Below are 16734 nucleotides of genomic sequence, written 5' to 3'. Positions count from 1 at the left end.
AATAAAAATGTTAATTTTTATCAATTTATATTTATTTTTAGGGGAATCGAAAAGGAATTTCTTATGAGAAAAATCTTTTTATTATTATGAAACATTCGAATCGGAACTTAAAAACCTAAACATTTATCTATTTTTGTTTATGACTAACGCAAATTGAATTAAAATCGGTTGACTCTATTTCTATAGCTGCCATAGAAATCCATTTATTTTCAATGTTTTGATATGTACTGCCCCGAAAAACTCGTGTATTTTTAAATTTCCATTTCTTTCTTCAGTCTCTAAAAACGATTTCAAATTTGAATTCAAACACCGCGCTTTTTTCATCCCTTACAACACTATTTACAATCTGCTGCCGCTTAACAGCACTAACTCTTGAGTCAAAGCAACTCTGTGGTCCCGCGTTCCGCTGTGACTGCCATGGACTGGCAAGAAGAAGAAGCATAACAAAAGTTAATTTTTATTTGCATTGTAAAAAAGTAGAGAGCGGAATATTCCGCTCATGAAAATCATAGAAACCGCAATACATCATCAAAAACCGCAGCTTCATACGATCGGTGATGCAATAAAAGAAAATCCTATGGAAATCTATAATTAAAACGGAAAAATGTTGGTTTATTATTAAGATCTGCCACCACAAATGGCGTCATAATTCTCTTTGTTGTTGTTTTTGTGCACCCAAAACATACGTGCTAAAAAGATTTGTGTCTGAAAATACCCCAGGCATATTATATGGAAATGACTTGGGGAAAAATGAATATCTAAAGAATATCAAAACAAAATTCAAAGTCACAGCTGATTTGTACACCCCTTTTCTCGCGTCGTCATGGATCCACAAAAAATCACCGAATTAGCAAATTTACTGCGACAGAATGGTGATAAAATATTGAGCTCCGAATTTACTCTAACATTATCAGGTGAGAGAGAAATCGGCCCTACTACGCAGAAAATGCTGCGACAATCCATCATGCGGTCACTGGCTGATGCCTGTGCCGTGCCACGCCTTATCACTATACTATTTCCCACTACATTTTCCTCTCTGTTTTTCCAACAGGTTCCCTGCTGCGTGCTTTGAATGATTCGTTTACATTGATCGCTGATACTGAAATTGTTGCTGGTGCTGGGGCTGGCACTCACACGACGCATCATCATCACCATCAGCAGCACCAACAGCAGACGATCTTTCAGGTGGTTAAGCCCATCAATGCCAAGTCCAGTGTCTTCCCAGATCTGCAGCTGTTGCACGATTTTGTGCAGAAAACCACGCTGCTAAAATTAACCTATTTTCCCAGCGAACTTTATTTTGAGGGTGCCATCGATATAGCCAAATTTCGGGCCCTGCGGCGCCTGGAAGTCCATAAAATCAACATAAATCAAGTGGTGGGCATCCAACCGTTCCGTGGCCAACTCCAGCATTTGATTTGCGTCAAGAGTCTGGCCAGTGTGGACGATATAATCACCCGCTGTGGCGGCGACAACTCCAATGGGTTCGTATGGAATGAACTGCAAACGGCAGACTTCAGCTACAATTCTTTGAGGAGCGTGGATACGGCCCTGGAGTTTGCCCAACATTTGCAGCATCTCAACCTGCGGCACAACAAGCTCATCTCGGTGGCAGCCATCAAATGGTTGCCACATCTCAAGACCCTCGATCTGAGCTACAACTGCCTCACATATCTGCCACAGTTTCATATGGAGGCATGCAAGAAGCTGCAACAGTTGAACATTAGCAATAATTATGTGGAGGAGCTGCTGGATGTGGCCAAGCTAGATGCCTTGACCTCTCTGGACCTAACGGATAATTGTCTTTTGGAGCACTCCCAGCTTCTGCCGCTCAGTGCCTTGATGACCCTGACCATGCTGAATCTACAGGGTAATCCCTTGTCGTGCAACCCCAAGCATCGCCAGGCCACAGCAATATATCTGCACAAGAATACGGCTTCGGTGAAGTTTGTCCTGGACTTTGAGCCGCTCTCCAAGGCGGAAAAGGCCCTGACTGGCAGTCAAAAGTGGCGCTACATAGGCTCCCATCGTGGGCAAAGGAGTGGCCCTGTGTCCATCAATAGTTCCAGCACTTCCATCAACACCTGCGATGGCTCACAGTTCTCTAGCTTTAGTTCCCTGAATACAGAGCAAATGACTTCCTTGGACACCTCGCAGAGCAGCAAAAAGCAAAACTCCAAGAAAAGCCTCAGTAAAATCCGTCGAGCAGACATCTCCGAAGACACGGACGATGTGGCAGAGGCGGCAGCAGTTCTACCACCACCCAAGCCCCAAACGGAGGGAGAAGAATGCTCCACAGATTCCGGGCACTTGGAGACCAAGAAACAAATCGAAACCCTGAGGCTCACCTACGGCAATGAGTGGCTAAAGACGGGGAATGCAGAGCTCATGCTGGGTATAGAGTCGCCGCAACCCAGCGAAAAAGAGAGGAATGCCTCACGCCAGCAGTTCAACGAGTTCTTGGGTGAATTCTCTGCACCAATGCCGGCAAAAAAGGATCCTCAGGGAAATCTAAATGTAAGTTCCACTCCCACAAACAACAGCAGCACATGGGGCGCCTCCTTCGACAACACTTTGACGCCCATTAAATCGGAGACCCAGGAAACCCAGGAGACAGCCAATCAAACGCTTTACGAGACCTGTGATGAGAGTGGGGAGACCCAATACGAAAGCATTATCAGTAGCACGAAGGAGCAGTCAGAGGAGAAGGATCAAACGGAGAAGAAGGAGCAGGAGGAGCAGGGTCATTCTCAAGATAAGCACAAAAACCTATTGAGTCTCTATGCCAGCGGATCAAATGCGGTAGAGGAAGAGGACCCAGGTAGAATCTGCAACTAAAAAGTTATAGAAGATCTCTCCTACATCTAATGTTCTCTTGCCTCTTTGCAGTTTCCGATATGGAGCCCGATGAGGAGACCTACATTGTCTATCTTGAGCACAAGCCTAGTGTTCCTTTGTTTTTGACGATATCTTCCAATTTTATACGCGAAAAGGATACATTGAGTGAACGGTATGGGAAAATTTATGAAAATTTGAATGAGTTATAGCCCTTAACCCTCCCTCTTATATCCCTAAGAACCAAAACCAAATGGAGCCTCAAAATCCTCGAGTCCTGCGAGCGTTTAAAATCAAATACTTTGCGCATTAATTTCGATACCCTTCGTAAGGATAAGCAGGAGCGTATCTACTGTGTGGAGAATACATTGTGCCAGGTATGGCAAACACACCATTCCCAAAGCAATCCACAACAAAAATTCTCTGTATTCTTTTAGGAACTGGAAAAGAAACTCCGTGACATACTCTCCCAACGGGATCTCACCGAAATGAATATCAAAATCTATCGCTGTGTGAATTGTTTGATACAATTCTCAATGGAACAAAAGATCAAGCGTTATAGGACAGAGCGTAAGGCACAGAACACCATTGAAATATGATCCTAAACAACGTTCTTTATCCACTTTTTAGAGCTACGTTGTCCCGACTGTCGCAGTGTTCATGTGGCGGAGGTCACAGATCTGTCCACATCGCTGGATAAACCATCTGTGGAGGTGGCCGCAGAACCCAAGTTGTCGCCAGCCTTGATTGTGGAGGAGTCGCCTGCAATGGGGGCCTCACCGAATAAGGAGGAAACCAATAGCATTGGCAAGTCCTTGGCCAGTCTTCTTTTCTATTTTGATCAAATTTTGGAAACATTTTAAAACCTTTTTATTTTTATGCCTAGAATTTTATGGCTTATGGTTTCTTTTTTGCATTTTTCTTTGTGTGTTTTGCCATTTTTAAGACATTTAAAACATTTTGTTACCATTTTAAAGGATTTTTAAATATTTCATTGACATTTCATGTGAAGATTAAGGATTTTTAAGTACATCTTAAATGGTTTTCAGTCGATTTTCCAAATTTTTAATATATTTTTTAATATGGTTTTTGGTTTTTTTAAACTTGTATACGCTTTTTGGCAATTTTTAATGATTTTTGATAGTTTTATTTAAGGTTTTCTGGATTTTATACAGATTTTTAGTTTTTTTATTTTTAAATATTAAAAGATTATATTATATCTTATAAATTTATATAATTTCTCGTATACATATTTTCATTTATAATTTATCATAAATTTTACATATTAATTTGTATAACTTGTTTCTCTTTTTTATTTATTTTGCATGCAAAAACACACACAAAATCGAAAATATGGCAAAAACGAAAACTAACTTTTTTTATATTTAAATCATTTGTTCTCTCACCCCAAAAACACCCAAAACCTAACAAAATAACATTGTTAATTGCTGTAATAATAATTGTAATATATATATTTGATTATTAATATTTAATAGTGGCCCTCTCCAGGCTTAAAACAACCGCTAAAAACACACCCAAGCGTAGGAGTTTGATGCAAGCCACTAAAAGTTAATATGCCAATGATTTGTACTAAGTTTTTCTTCTTTTCATTTACTTTTTGCATTTTGCTTTTCCGTTTTACTTTTTCATTCATTTATGATGATGTGAAGCAGCATTCAGAGAAACGAGATATTAATCTAAAAAAAATCCATTAAAATATATGGAGGGAAGAGTGTTTTGCTAGAGGTCTCAAGAATCTATAATTTCTGTAATACATCGAACCATTGAGGACCTCTTAAACACCTCCTTCCTAGAACTTTCAGGATTTTCAAACTTTTCCCTTAAAAGACTAAATTTTCAATGAAAATTCCTAAAAACAATGCTGCTTCCATTAGAAAAACCTTGAAATCTTCCAACAAACCCCACTAATATATCAACTTTAATCTCCTACCTCCTTTAGGTTCCGCCAATAGCCTGAATGAAAGCAGCTCCTGTTCGAAAATCACCAATTCCCAGAGCTCCTTCGACTCCAATCAGTCGGTTGTGGGTAGCTCCAACACAGATCGCGATCTCGAGTTTCGTGCGAATGAAAGTGATGTGGATATCATCTCAAATCCAAGCCAATCCTCCATAGAGGTGCTCGATCCCAATTGTGTGCAGAGTGCCAGTCGAAAGACCTCAGAAGATCGTCGCATTTCGCAGTTGCCGCACTTGCAGGCGTTGCATGATGAGACGCAAAGCTTTATAGAGCGGGAATTTGGGCAGCAGATGAGGCAGGAAGAGGCAGCAGCTGCAGCAGCAGCAGCAGCAGCTGTGGCACCAACACCCCCTCCAGCTGTGTCACAAGTGCAGCTAACAGAAAGTTCCTCTTCAGGCTCTGTAACAGACAGCATTTGCACCACCTACGAACAGCAAAAGGAAGGTGCCAAGGAATCCTCCAATAATAATCATTTAAAGAAAGTCGAAGAGCTGCCCGTGCTGCCTTTTGCCTCAGTCTTCCAGTCCACAAACCTCCTGATGTCCAGCTCGAAGAAACTGATCGATTCAGAGGCCAGCAGTGGATCAACATCATCGGGCATGCACCCTTACAAATTCAATTACAGCAACTTTAACGACATTGATCATCGCCTGAAGCTGTACTTTTATCAAACGAAATTCAAGGAGCAGGACGAACACTTCAAGTGGCTAGCCAAAGGCTGGATCTACAACGAACAAACGCAGACATTGACCGAGGGTCTCGTTGTGATGTCCACCTGTAAATTGTATCTAATGGAGGCCTTTGGAGCGCCCCACGACGATGTATCCAAATGGTTGAGACAGCTCATCAGCGTCACAGTGGATCGATTGGTTTCCATTGGTGTGCTACCCTGGAAATTGGGTCTGTCTTTTAGCCTCAGAGATTGGGGAGGTTTCGTTCTGCTGCTGCACGATATGCTAAGGACTGATAGTTTGCTGCTTTATATGCAAGGTAAGTCCATGATGGAGATTAGAGCCACTCAGCATGAATACACAGCCGAATATACACCCGACGGTATACTCCCGGGATACTCGAAGAGTATTGAAAGAAGAAAGCGTTTCCGACACCATAAAGTATATATACTCTATATAGCGGCTAAAGAGTCTCAAAGAGTCCAATAAGTTAGGAAAAGCAATCTATATTTATCACAATCTTTTTCTATCTTAACGATCCTTCAATTTTTGTTGTTTATAGGCTAGAGTGCCTCACAAATATAGCGCCTCTGCACTGAACAATCTTTATCATTAAATACATTGTAATTCGTGCTGGTTCCTAAATATCCCAATTCGTCACAGTGCTCGTTTCCCCCACGGTTATTTGGTTCCCCCGGAGCCCAGATATCCAGTGTCACGGGTGCTCCCGTTGAATGCCAAGTATGTCTGCCTCCATTGGATAAATTATTGCCTGAAGTCCAATAAATATCATAGATATTCATTTTAAAGAGATACATATTGATCAAATGCCACTCCAGGATGGTCTCGAAGGAGATTAATGCAGCTCCCATGCGGCGACAAGATTCGTAGGCGTCAAACCAGTTCTTTTGTAGCATCACCTCTATGTAGTACAATCCATTACCAATCTTAACGAATGGACCAAGAGTTAAGTTCGATCGAGAAATTCCTAAAAGACATATGTGTCAAAACAAATGTCAAGTGCTGGCTAATGATTCCTCATGATCTCACCATCTGTGTCCGTTGCTATTATAGCTGCCCCTGTGGGGGAAAACAATCCCAAGCAAGCGAAGGCAAAGAGTCCAGTGTATCTCAGAAGCATTTTGACAAGACTATAATAATTCTTCTCGTTGATTGAGTCTTTTATACCCACAAAAAAACAAAGAAATGAAAAATACGATACAAAAATACGAATATTTGATGAAATAACCTCTTATCAGGGAGATGTTTCCTGATGATTGATGCAAACAAGACAATACCACATAAGCCTCGCTGCAGGGAATTGTGTGTCAATCAGCACACTGTTACAAGTGTATTGAAATACACATGGTCGAAAGCATTGATACTGTGATTGATTCATGCAGGACTCAAATAAATATACTTATCTTCTGTAAATCTTTGTTTCTCTTCCGCACAGAAAATGCCCTGCCATCGCAATGCCAAGTGTTGCAACAGTCATCGGCTGTCTTGAAATCTGTGTCCTCGGAGCCTGTGAAAATGTGTGCAATCCTCGCCAGCTGCCACTGGAGTTGCAACGAAGAGAAGGGCCTGTCCTTTGAACCTTGTCTACTCTTGACCACCGATTCCCATTTGTATATCTCTGGCAATGGAAAATGGGATTGGCTTTCAGCGAAAACCCAAGAATCGGCCCTGGAACCAAGTCTCACGCAGCCCATGAGCAATCTCGTGGATGTGGAACGTCTTTCGGATGTGGAATATGTGATCAACTTTATAGATGAAACCGAAAACAAGTGCGAGATGTGGAAACTAAACTTTGAGACCTATGCCAATGCCGAATGCTGTCTGAATGCCGTAGGACAGACATGGGAGCAGCTCTTTGGAGTGCCATTCAGCTACTCGGGAACGTAGCATTCTCTATATCTTTCCCTGTGTATTTAAGGGACCAATATATCACACAGAAAGAAGGTTCTGTGGATAAGCTTTATTAGAACCGGAACACCCTCTATATGTTTTAGGCTGTATGTAGATTTCTTTCAAAATAATGGAGTATAAAATTAATGAGAGACATGGTTGGTGCTTACCCACGATACGATACGATACGATGTATATATTTATGAAAACACTGAGAAGTCTCTGCAATAATAACTAATAAAGAGAATATATATATATTTTAGTGTATATAAAAGCAGAAAATTACAAAAATTCATTCTATATAAATTAAATAAATGAAAAAAGGAAACTGTTTATAGCTTATGAGAAAACAATTTAAGCGTCTGGATATTGTAATATAAACCTGCCATTGAAGCTCTCGTATGTTAGATTGACGAAATGGACGTTGTATATCTGACTTCTGGGTTGGAAATATTACCAGTTTTCAGATCAAATACTTTGAAGAAAGATTCCCTATTCGAATAAAATGTCTTTAGAGGTTTAGAGATGTTGCATTTCGAGTCCCCTAGAAATGGTCCGAAAAAGATCCCTAAGCAGCTTCTACATTTACTCTACATGAAATGTACACACGCATGTAGTACAAGCCACCAAACAACAGACGGCGGCACGGGTATCAAAATAGCAATATTTCATAAGAAATTCGTTAAAATATTCAAAATTTCTGGAATTTTTAATAAAACATTTTAATTTGTATATAATTAAATTATAAATAAGTTTAATATTCATTTATATATACATTAATTACATAAAGTATGCGCATTTTCATCACAATTTTTGCTCTGAACTTCTTGCTTCTTTGTGCACCTCAAACATCCTGGTTTTTCACTCAATCTTCTCCCATTTTCCATTATCTATCTTTTTACATTTTCTATTATCTTTTGATTCCTCGCTTTACTTATCCCCCAATTGCTCTGCAATCCAATCAAGATGTTCCTCCTTGTAGCGGGGATCTGCCATTGTCAAAGCCGTCGATTTGGAGCTATAATAATAGAAAACCGACACTGAAAGGGGGAGAAAACCCATCAGTTATTGCTGTCCTTTAAGGGAAATCCTTGAACTCACTTATTCGATGGATGACAGCCAATGCATAGAGACCCAAAGGCCATTCCTGATTCTGATTCTCTCCCGCCGACAATCGACTCTGATAGACGATCCAGAAATGCTGTGAGGCCGAGAGCAGAAAATATATGGTAATGCTCCCCAAAAAGAGCTTGCAATTCCTCAGAATTATATGCGAGGCTCCCACTTGATAAACACACGTCGAATGCAGGGCCAAAGTGAAGAGTAAATACTCGACAATAATCAATGCATCTTGGGTGCTGCAGGACGAAACGACTTTCCTTAAAGAAAAATCTCTGTTTTATTGCTCTGTTTTACTCACACAAAGAAAAATATGGATGTCTGTAGATGATTCCTGGCCAGCGATGCCCCAAAGGCATTGAAGAACAAATCTCCAGCGAGCAGTGCCATTTGGGCCATCAAAAGATACGTGTAACGTCCGCGTGTGAGCTTCATCTTTTGGTCCTTAAATATCCTTAAATGTTTGTTTGTTCCTTTTTTGTGTGGGCTTACTAAATGCCAACCCTTTTGGTTGTCCTGGGGGTTTGTTTGCTTCTGTTGTCCTTCGACCGTAGTGACGTCAAACGGTGGCCATGCGGTCATGCGCTGTGTTCTGCCTTGCTATCGTTTATCGATACACGATTAGTGTTGGGTATCCTTCGAAAATTCCGTTATAAAAAGGAATAACCTCCATTTTATTATTTTTACTATATTTTAATAGGAGATCGTGATTTTTCAAAGGCTATTTCATATATTATTCGCTTATAAAAAGACATTTTCAAAATTAATTCGGTACTTTTTAAGGGTTTATCTAAAATGATTATATATTTCCAGGCCATCGAAAATGGCATTAAATACAAATTATTCTTTTATTCATTATTTTCAAACAAAATCTTTATGTTATTCACGGTTTATTTTCATATTAAATCTCCCTTTCACCGTTTTTTCATATAAATATCTTATATTCCATGGTTTATTCATATATATCTTGCATATTCAAAGGGATACCATCTGTATGGCATTGGAAAATTCTTCTTAAGATTCGCTCTCCTCCGAAATCTCCTATAATACTGCTGGTTGATCTCCGAATAGAAGTTTGTGGGCAAAAGATACGACCAACTCTGCTCCGCCGCCTCATGGGGTCGCTCCAGAAACTGTGCCATCGATGCGGAAGCCCCCACCGCACAGCCATCCATCAGATTTAAGGTCATCCAAGCCACCAGCAACCAGTAATAGATCATCGCTAAAATGATGTTGTATGTGGAATCAAAGTGTTACCTCCACAGCGAATCGAGGAGAACTTCAGACTATACCTTTAGTTCTGGGATTGTCAGCATTTTGGGACCGTCGCAGCGGACTACTGCTGCTTCCATTTGCAGTTTTTCCATGTCTGCAGTTTTCCAAAGAGGGCTATAAAGTTCGTTCCAGCAGAGAACTTGGCCAACAGTCAACCTTCTTCGTTCGCAAAGCAAAGACAGACAGCAGTTCCCGAAGACACTCCCTAAAGATGGCTTTCAATATTGGTAACATCCTCCTCATTGCCGCCGTTGTGGCCGCCGTTGCCGGGGAAACCATTCAGCTGCAGCCGACGCAGGGCATCCTCATCCCGGCACCGTTGGCGGAGAATATCCGTGTGTCGAGGGCCGCCTATGGCGGTGGCTATGGCGCCCCAGCGGCAGCTCCGTCGTACTCCGCACCCGCTGCTCCATCGTACTCCGCACCCGCTGCTCCATCGTACTCCGCACCCGCTGCTCCATCGTACTCCGCACCCGCTGCTCCATCGTACTCTGCACCCGCTGCTCCATCGTACGCCGCACCCGCTGCTCCATCGTACTCCCCACCCGCTGCACCCGCCGCCCCGTCGTATGCTGCCCCCGCAGGCATCCCATCGCCGCCATGCCCCAAGAACTATCTGTTCAGCTGCCAGCCCTCCCTGCAGCCCGTCCCCTGCTCGGCCCCAGCTCCATCGTATGGCTCCGCTGGCGCCTACTCGCAGTATGTGCCACAATATGCGGTGCCTTACGTCAGGGAATTCTTGTAAGGACTACCCCACGAAAAATAACATCCTGAATCCATCTCTGAATAAAGTGAAACGTTTATAAGAAGCATTTTTGTGTGTTAATTCTTTAATGTATGGATAATCTGAGAAGAATCTCATATTTTACATATCTACTTATTGCAAACTTTTTAGAAATCTTCGTATCTTTCTACGATCTTCAGAACAGTTCTATTCTGGTGGAACAGATACATATATAGATCGTTTATCGATATTTTTCTGAAGTTTCTATCCCAAAAAAAAGATCTTAATTGAATGAGATCTATGGCTATAATCGAATATATGTATGCACATATTTTTGGAAAGACTTTCCACTATCAATAAAAAAAGCTAATCGATCTGAAATTGACTGAAGATACTTTTCGGGGATCTTATATTTTTTCTTATGAAGTGTATACCTATTTTCTCGATCTTTTTCAGAGATTTTACCAGAATACAAAAATCTTTATTTGAAAGGAATCTACAGCTAATTGTTTTCTATCATCAAATCTAGATTTTTTAGAGAAGACTTCCAACAAATGAATGAAAAAATCTGTCTATGAATTGATCTCATAGAAAATACAATAATCGACCAGGAATTACAGAAATTTTTTGATATCAAAGACATTCATTCCATTGACATATTATTTTATTTAGATATCGAGCAATGTAAAACATCTATGTTTTAGATTAAAAAGCATTGAAATTCCTTCTTTCACAGCTCTTTTTCTTAAGATAACTAGAATATCATCTTTAATAAATATTTTCTACCTAAAATTCTATTAGGTACGAAAAATGATATCTCTAGATTGTATATCAAAAGATCTCAGACTTCATAGATCGCTGTGCCCCACTTCCAAAAAAAACTCAAAATCTCCAATAAAAATCCTCACAATTTCTCATTAACATCTCTTGTTTTATTAGTCAGTCCTTTGTTTCTCTCAATAACCACAAGAGCTGGAAGCAGCACAGGGAACGGGCTTGATGACCGCCTCACAGGAGAACACATAGTTCTTTGGACATTCCGGCGATGGTATGCCACTGGGAGCAGGAGGAGGAGGAGCACTTGGAGCAGCAGGAGGAGCACATGGAGCAGGAGCACTGTACGCCGGAGCACTTGGAGTAGCAGGGGCACTATATTGCGGAACTTGCAGCTTCTCTTCCTCCTGGTTGTAGCTACGAGCAAATGAACCGCCAAAGCCACCGCCAAAGGAGCCACCAAAACCTCCGCCAAAGCCACCGCCGCCACGCCCAGGTCCGAATCTGCCGGGCCCAAAGCCTCCTCCTCCAAACGGAGGACGCCCGAATGGGGGAGGGCCGAACGATGGACCACCAAAACCGCCTCCAAAATTATTCTCCACAATGACCTCCTGTACGATCTGCTGCTGTCGTCGCTCCCGCTGCAGATCCTCGTGATTCAGGCCCTCGAGCAGCGTCTGCGGCGTGTAGAGGCGGACGGGTATGAAATGATAGAGTGGCAGGGGCAGGCTCCGCACACAGCGAGTGGTGTAGCCCTGACACGGTGCCACACTGAAGCCAAAGAGCCAGAGACCCCCAAAGAGCACCAGATACTTCCACATTCTCCGTTTGCTGATGGATTTACTCTTGCGGCGAGATGTAAACTGAGACTCCAGCGACTGGGGCGATGGTCAGTGGGTTTTTATGAATTTTCCCTGGAAACTGCAATGCCATGCGAAAAGCGAGAGACACAGACAGACATTTGCAACAACGGGGGCAAGGTACCCACCAGACCCAGTATGCAACATTCCATCCCTCAAATTGGGGTTAGTGGGTGGCATATTTCTAGTGGAAAGAATGGAGAAATGTGGCACAATTCTAGGGGGGGAAATAGAGGCTAAAGATCGAGAATTGTGGCACATTTCTAGGGGGAAAGAACTGAAGAAATGTAACACAATTTTAGGCTAAAGATCCTGCTATAAGAAGGTGCGTACACATCCTAATCATTCCCTGGTCAAAACCTTACTATTCTTAAAGCTCTCTGTGGCGCGAAACCTTATGTGCCACCTGAAACCCGAAGGTCAGCAATTGTTGCATTTGTTGTCGGGTCGCGTCTCTCGTCTGTCCATTCAACCGTTTGATTGGATCTCGTATGGGGATATCGTGTTTCCTCAACTGTTTGCACTTTTCCACTTTCCACCTTACACAGTTTTCCGCTTCTTGCACGTGGATTTGGGTCGTCGTCTCTGTCTGTGCGCATTGTGCGGCGGATGTGTTGCAATATCCCAAATATGTTCATAAAATGTATATTTTTTGTGGTTTTTTGCAGCATTAACTTTTGGGGTTCAGAGACCCCGTATGAAAATGCATACAAAAATCATTTAATTCTGGATAAAAAAGTAGGAAACGCTTAGTAGCGGATTATTTAATGATAAATTTGCTTATGTTTTATTTTATACTCTATTTGGGAAGAGTATTCGTAACCATAGGAGGTACTCATATTTATGTATTTCGTTCGGTCACACTTTAGGTATTTCTATGTTTTGAGATCCATAAAAACGTGTTTTTTAGTTCAAAGATTCCCCTTAGATCTATGTGTGATCATATTTGTTACACTATATGATTATTACACGTCTTGTGCACAAGTTTTCATCACTTTTAAACACAGAAAACACTTTAGAAAGACTGTGTCTTAAAAAGTATCTAACGTTTCGGTTTCAGTTGAAATTCTACCACTTTTTATGTATTTTGTATTTAATATAATTTTGTATTGATGTATTTTTTTATTGATACGAAACTGCTCTTTCAACAAATTTTTATTAAATTGTATCAATATAATTCCCTTAATTGTTATATAATCCGTAGAAACTAATTATTTATTTGAACATATAGATAGTAATATTAGAAAATGGGGCTAGTGGTAGTGTGGCTACAGGTAGTTTAGGAAGTATTTTCTTTCTTTAAAAATGGCTGACACCAATATTATTCCAGTAAAAGTCATGTTTTTTTAGTTATATCCCCAAGACATATACATAGCTTATCTTTTGCACAATAAAACTGTGGATGAAATATTTAAGCTATCCGTTTTTATAAGAAAAACAGTATTAGAAAAATCAGAAAATAGAATATGTTCTTTATTACGTAAAAAAGATAGATAATATTTCAACCTAAAGCTTATAAAGTGAAGATTTTATATTTATATTCAGAGCAAAGAAAAAATTCTTCAGAATTAATGGAATTCAGGTGGAAAAAATAATCATAAGGGAAAACCAAATTCTTGATTGGATGGTACTACTGTAGGGATGCTCACTTTTGAAATTTCTGGGATATAAGAGAAATAAATAAAAATACACGTTTTTTCTTAAGTTTTTTTTTGTAATTTTAATTTTTGCAATAAATATTTTTTTTGACATTTTCTGAAAACCTAGCAAAGTTTTTTGTGTTTCGTCCGACAGTCGTATTCGTGTTCCATTAGTGGAAATCCGGTCGATCCTTAGTAATGGTAGCCATAGGCCTGCTGGGGCACATAGGCAGCGCTGTAGAGCTGCTGCTGGTGCTGAGGCACGCCGTAGTTGGGTGCCACATAGGTGGCCACCGGCGAGGAGTAGGCGCCAGCGGATCCGTAGCTAGGTGCTGGGGCGCTGCATGGCACTGGGGCAAGATTGGGCTGGCAGCTGAACAGGTAGTTCTTGGGGCACGGTGGGGCAGGGATGCTGGATCCACCATAGCTGCCGCCGCCGGAGCTGCCGCCGTAGGCGGACTTGCGCAGACGGGTCAGATCTCCATAGCCCTGGTTGGTGATGCCCTCAACCTCGCCATCCTGGGAGGCCAGAGAGACGGTGGAGCCGGCGTTGGCAGAAGATCCAACATTGGTGGGTGTGGCCAGAGCGGAGGTGGCAGCCAGGGCGATGAGGGCGAAGCACACAAAGGAGTTCATCTTGATTGAAGATTTGGTGATTGAAGATTGAAGCTGGAAGCTGAAGAAAGGCTGGTTGGAGCTGTTGGAAGTGACCAAAGGTGACTGATGATATTCTCCACCGATTCCCTAGTTTATATAGCCATTGGAATTTGTCTAGTCGGCAGTTAGTGGCTTGAACTAATTCTTTCACTTCTCTTCTTAGAGTATTTTTCTGCTCCATCAGCTCCAATGCTCCACAATAATATATACCGCTGACTTTCAGCTTTTTGGGGTCATTATTTTTACGAAAAGAACGTTTAGGTTGGCGAAAATGTACAAACATTTCCGAAATTCTGATACACAGCACAACGGGGGAGTGGGTGGGAGTAAGAGAGGGAGCGGGGGGAGTACGGTACAAGTATGTGGCCTGGTTACAAGCCACAAATGTTGCGAAATCTTAAGTACTTGTTCTGTAAAAAGTAGAACACATGTCATCGATTTTTTGGGACTTTGTATAATTATTATAATAATGGTATTTATATAAGGGATAAATAATTGATAGAAATAATTGATGAATTCTCTTCAAATGCTCTCTAGCAAGCTAAATATACACTTTATCCCATCTGCAAAGAGTATAAATGTTCAGTTCTCTTTGAAATCAATTCTGTTCGAAGCAATCACAGAGAGAACTCTAAAACTATGGAAAGGTGAATATTATGTACCCTATTTAATTCAAATATATGTTTATTACTCACTTCTTTGTCCCTTTTTTTCGTTCTGCTATCTCTTTGGTTCGAGAGCACTCCACAGTCGGTCTGACACACACACGAACCGAAGCGCGAACCGATGTTGTGGGAGAGAGGTTGGCCATGCAGGCTCGAACTGCACTCATACTATTACAACAACAACGAAGGCACGGAAAAAAAAGTAAGGCTCTATCAAGGCGAAGGGTTGTTTCACGTGGCAAAAGAGAGCCAGACATTTGCCCACAAGCAAAAATACGATGGACGAAGGATTACCGGAAGAAACTAAAAATGACACTGGTCAAATCGAACCAATTTGCACTAAAACAACAACGAACACGCATTTGCAATGCAACAACTACGAAAGCCCGCAAAAGGGAAACGCAAACAGGTGTTCACCGAAGAAGAAGCAGTCCCCCACGTGGAGAAGGTGCGCCCACAGCTTTCCTCACAGCGCAATTAAGATAGACGCAGGATTACGGAGGAAATGATTTACGCGACGGAGCTGGCGGAAGAAACGAACCACGAGGCGGGGATGCGATGGAGTTAGATAACAAACACGCTCGAACCAATTTTCACTACAAACAACAACGACGTCGAGCGCGTTTGAGAAGAACGAAAGCGGAAGAAACGGCAAAGAGCAGAGGGTGCACTGCAATTGGTGTAAACTGCCCACCGGCACTTCATCTCGTTCATCTAAAATCTCTTTTGAATGTACAACGCACCTAAAAATGACAAAAATATGTTAACACAATATAACGCGTAAACAAAAGCACTAAGGGCTGAAAGCCAAGGTGATCTGATAGTTTTTTTTTTTAGGCAGAATCAGCTGGAAGGTGCGTACAGTGTCGGCTAATCTGATTGCTGAAAGCAGAAAGCTATTACCTCCCTTTGTATCTCTCCTTAAGTGGCATCAAATGTTATCATTACAATTATTATTATTATATTATCAATTAATTATTGCATCACAGCAAGTACAGCAGCGAGGGGGGAATTTCCTTTTTTTTTAAATTCCGGTTATTTTAACAACATTTTCGTTGTGTATTATTATTATATTTTTCCATTCTTTTTTCAGAGCTAATAAATAAGCTATGAGCTCCGATTTCAGCTGCAGTGTGCGCGAGCCCTAATAGATAATGAAGAAAACTAAACTAAACTAAAACTAAACGAGGGCATGATCAAAATGGCGGCAATGAAAGATTGATCTAAAATCTAACTCCAACTCAAATTCTTGCCGGCCAAATGGTATGGGAGGTATGATGAATCGAAACAGTTTTTGACAACATTGTTTGAACAGAATCAAAAGATCAAATAGATCCGATTCTTCTTTTGCTGTCCGTCTGTTTACAGACAGCTTTCCAGCTATCTAACTGATAGCACAGATTTTTTAGATCTTGGTTCATAAAGTACATATAAAAGTCAGATTCGCAATATCCCATTACTATATCGTATAGCTGTCATTAGAAAAGCTACAAACCATGGTCTTTGCAAGATAAACTCCTTTATTTCTTAAGATAATTTAACATAACTTTGGAAACGGTAGTATTTTTTTTAAGTATTAACCAGAAATTATACTAGGACTTATAGGAAACTAAAGCATAGATCGA

At 41.1% G+C, this 16734-nt stretch overlaps 6 protein-coding genes across 8 annotated transcripts; 2 read left to right on the top strand and 4 right to left on the bottom strand.

Annotated features, from left to right (window-relative positions):
• Positions 1 to 420: 420 nt before the first annotated feature.
• Positions 421 to 7748, top strand: LOC108163115 (serine/threonine-protein kinase 11-interacting protein). 2 transcript variants are annotated; one of them, XM_017298216.2, is made up of 9 exons: positions 421 to 914; positions 1052 to 2821; positions 2890 to 3010; positions 3077 to 3212; positions 3273 to 3405; positions 3466 to 3642; positions 4332 to 4403; positions 4796 to 5803; positions 6941 to 7748. In XM_017298216.2, the coding sequence occupies exons 1-9, from the start codon at positions 824 to 826 to the stop codon at positions 7390 to 7392; spliced, it is 3960 nt and encodes a 1319-aa protein (XP_017153705.1). In that variant the 5' UTR covers positions 421 to 823; the 3' UTR covers positions 7393 to 7748. The 2 variants fall into 2 exon arrangements, with proteins under 2 accessions (XP_017153705.1, XP_017153706.1); XM_017298217.2 differs by lacking the exon at positions 4332 to 4403 and having other exon boundaries at positions 6941 to 7392.
• LOC108163117 (C-type lectin 37Da-like) lies at positions 5978 to 6765 on the bottom strand. Of its 2 annotated transcripts, XM_033392670.1 has the most exons (3): positions 6535 to 6666; positions 6113 to 6472; positions 5978 to 6067 (listed from the first exon to the last, which is right to left on the bottom strand). In XM_033392670.1, exons 1-3 carry the CDS (start codon positions 6623 to 6625, stop codon positions 6048 to 6050), a joined length of 471 nt encoding a protein of 156 aa, XP_033248561.1. In that variant the 5' UTR covers positions 6626 to 6666; the 3' UTR covers positions 5978 to 6047. The 2 variants fall into 2 exon arrangements, with proteins under 2 accessions (XP_033248561.1, XP_017153708.1); XM_017298219.2 differs by having other exon boundaries at positions 5978 to 6472; positions 6535 to 6765.
• Positions 7749 to 7860: 112 nt separating the features above from the next.
• On the bottom strand, positions 7861 to 9133 carry LOC108163116 (transmembrane protein 138). Its single transcript, XM_017298218.2, has 3 exons — positions 8816 to 9133; positions 8497 to 8753; positions 7861 to 8435 (listed from the first exon to the last, which is right to left on the bottom strand). The coding sequence occupies exons 1-3, from the start codon at positions 9094 to 9096 to the stop codon at positions 8326 to 8328; spliced, it is 648 nt and encodes a 215-aa protein (XP_017153707.1). The 5' UTR covers positions 9097 to 9133; the 3' UTR covers positions 7861 to 8325.
• Positions 9134 to 9922: 789 nt separating this feature from the next.
• Positions 9923 to 10601, top strand: LOC108161401 (vitelline membrane protein Vm26Ab). The gene has a single exon (XM_017295650.2). It carries the CDS (start codon positions 10001 to 10003, stop codon positions 10532 to 10534), a length of 534 nt encoding a protein of 177 aa, XP_017151139.1. The 5' UTR covers positions 9923 to 10000; the 3' UTR covers positions 10535 to 10601.
• Positions 10602 to 11423: 822 nt separating this feature from the next.
• LOC108164325 (myosin heavy chain IB) lies at positions 11424 to 12170 on the bottom strand. The gene has a single exon (XM_017299978.2). It carries the CDS (start codon positions 12106 to 12108, stop codon positions 11470 to 11472), a length of 639 nt encoding a protein of 212 aa, XP_017155467.1. The 5' UTR covers positions 12109 to 12170; the 3' UTR covers positions 11424 to 11469.
• A 1808-nt stretch (positions 12171 to 13978) lies between these two features.
• Positions 13979 to 14521, bottom strand: LOC108164212 (vitelline membrane protein Vm26Aa). The gene has a single exon (XM_017299844.2). It carries the CDS (start codon positions 14421 to 14423, stop codon positions 13980 to 13982), a length of 444 nt encoding a protein of 147 aa, XP_017155333.1. The 5' UTR covers positions 14424 to 14521; the 3' UTR covers position 13979.
• Positions 14522 to 16734: the final 2213 nt, after the last annotated feature.

This window comes from Drosophila miranda, chromosome 4, assembly GCF_003369915.1.
Source record: "Drosophila miranda strain MSH22 chromosome 4, D.miranda_PacBio2.1, whole genome shotgun sequence".
Classification (NCBI taxonomy): Eukaryota; Metazoa; Arthropoda; class Insecta; order Diptera; family Drosophilidae; genus Drosophila; species Drosophila miranda.
The sequence above is the reverse complement of the archived record's forward strand: the minus strand, read 5'-3'. Positions and strand labels throughout refer to the sequence as shown.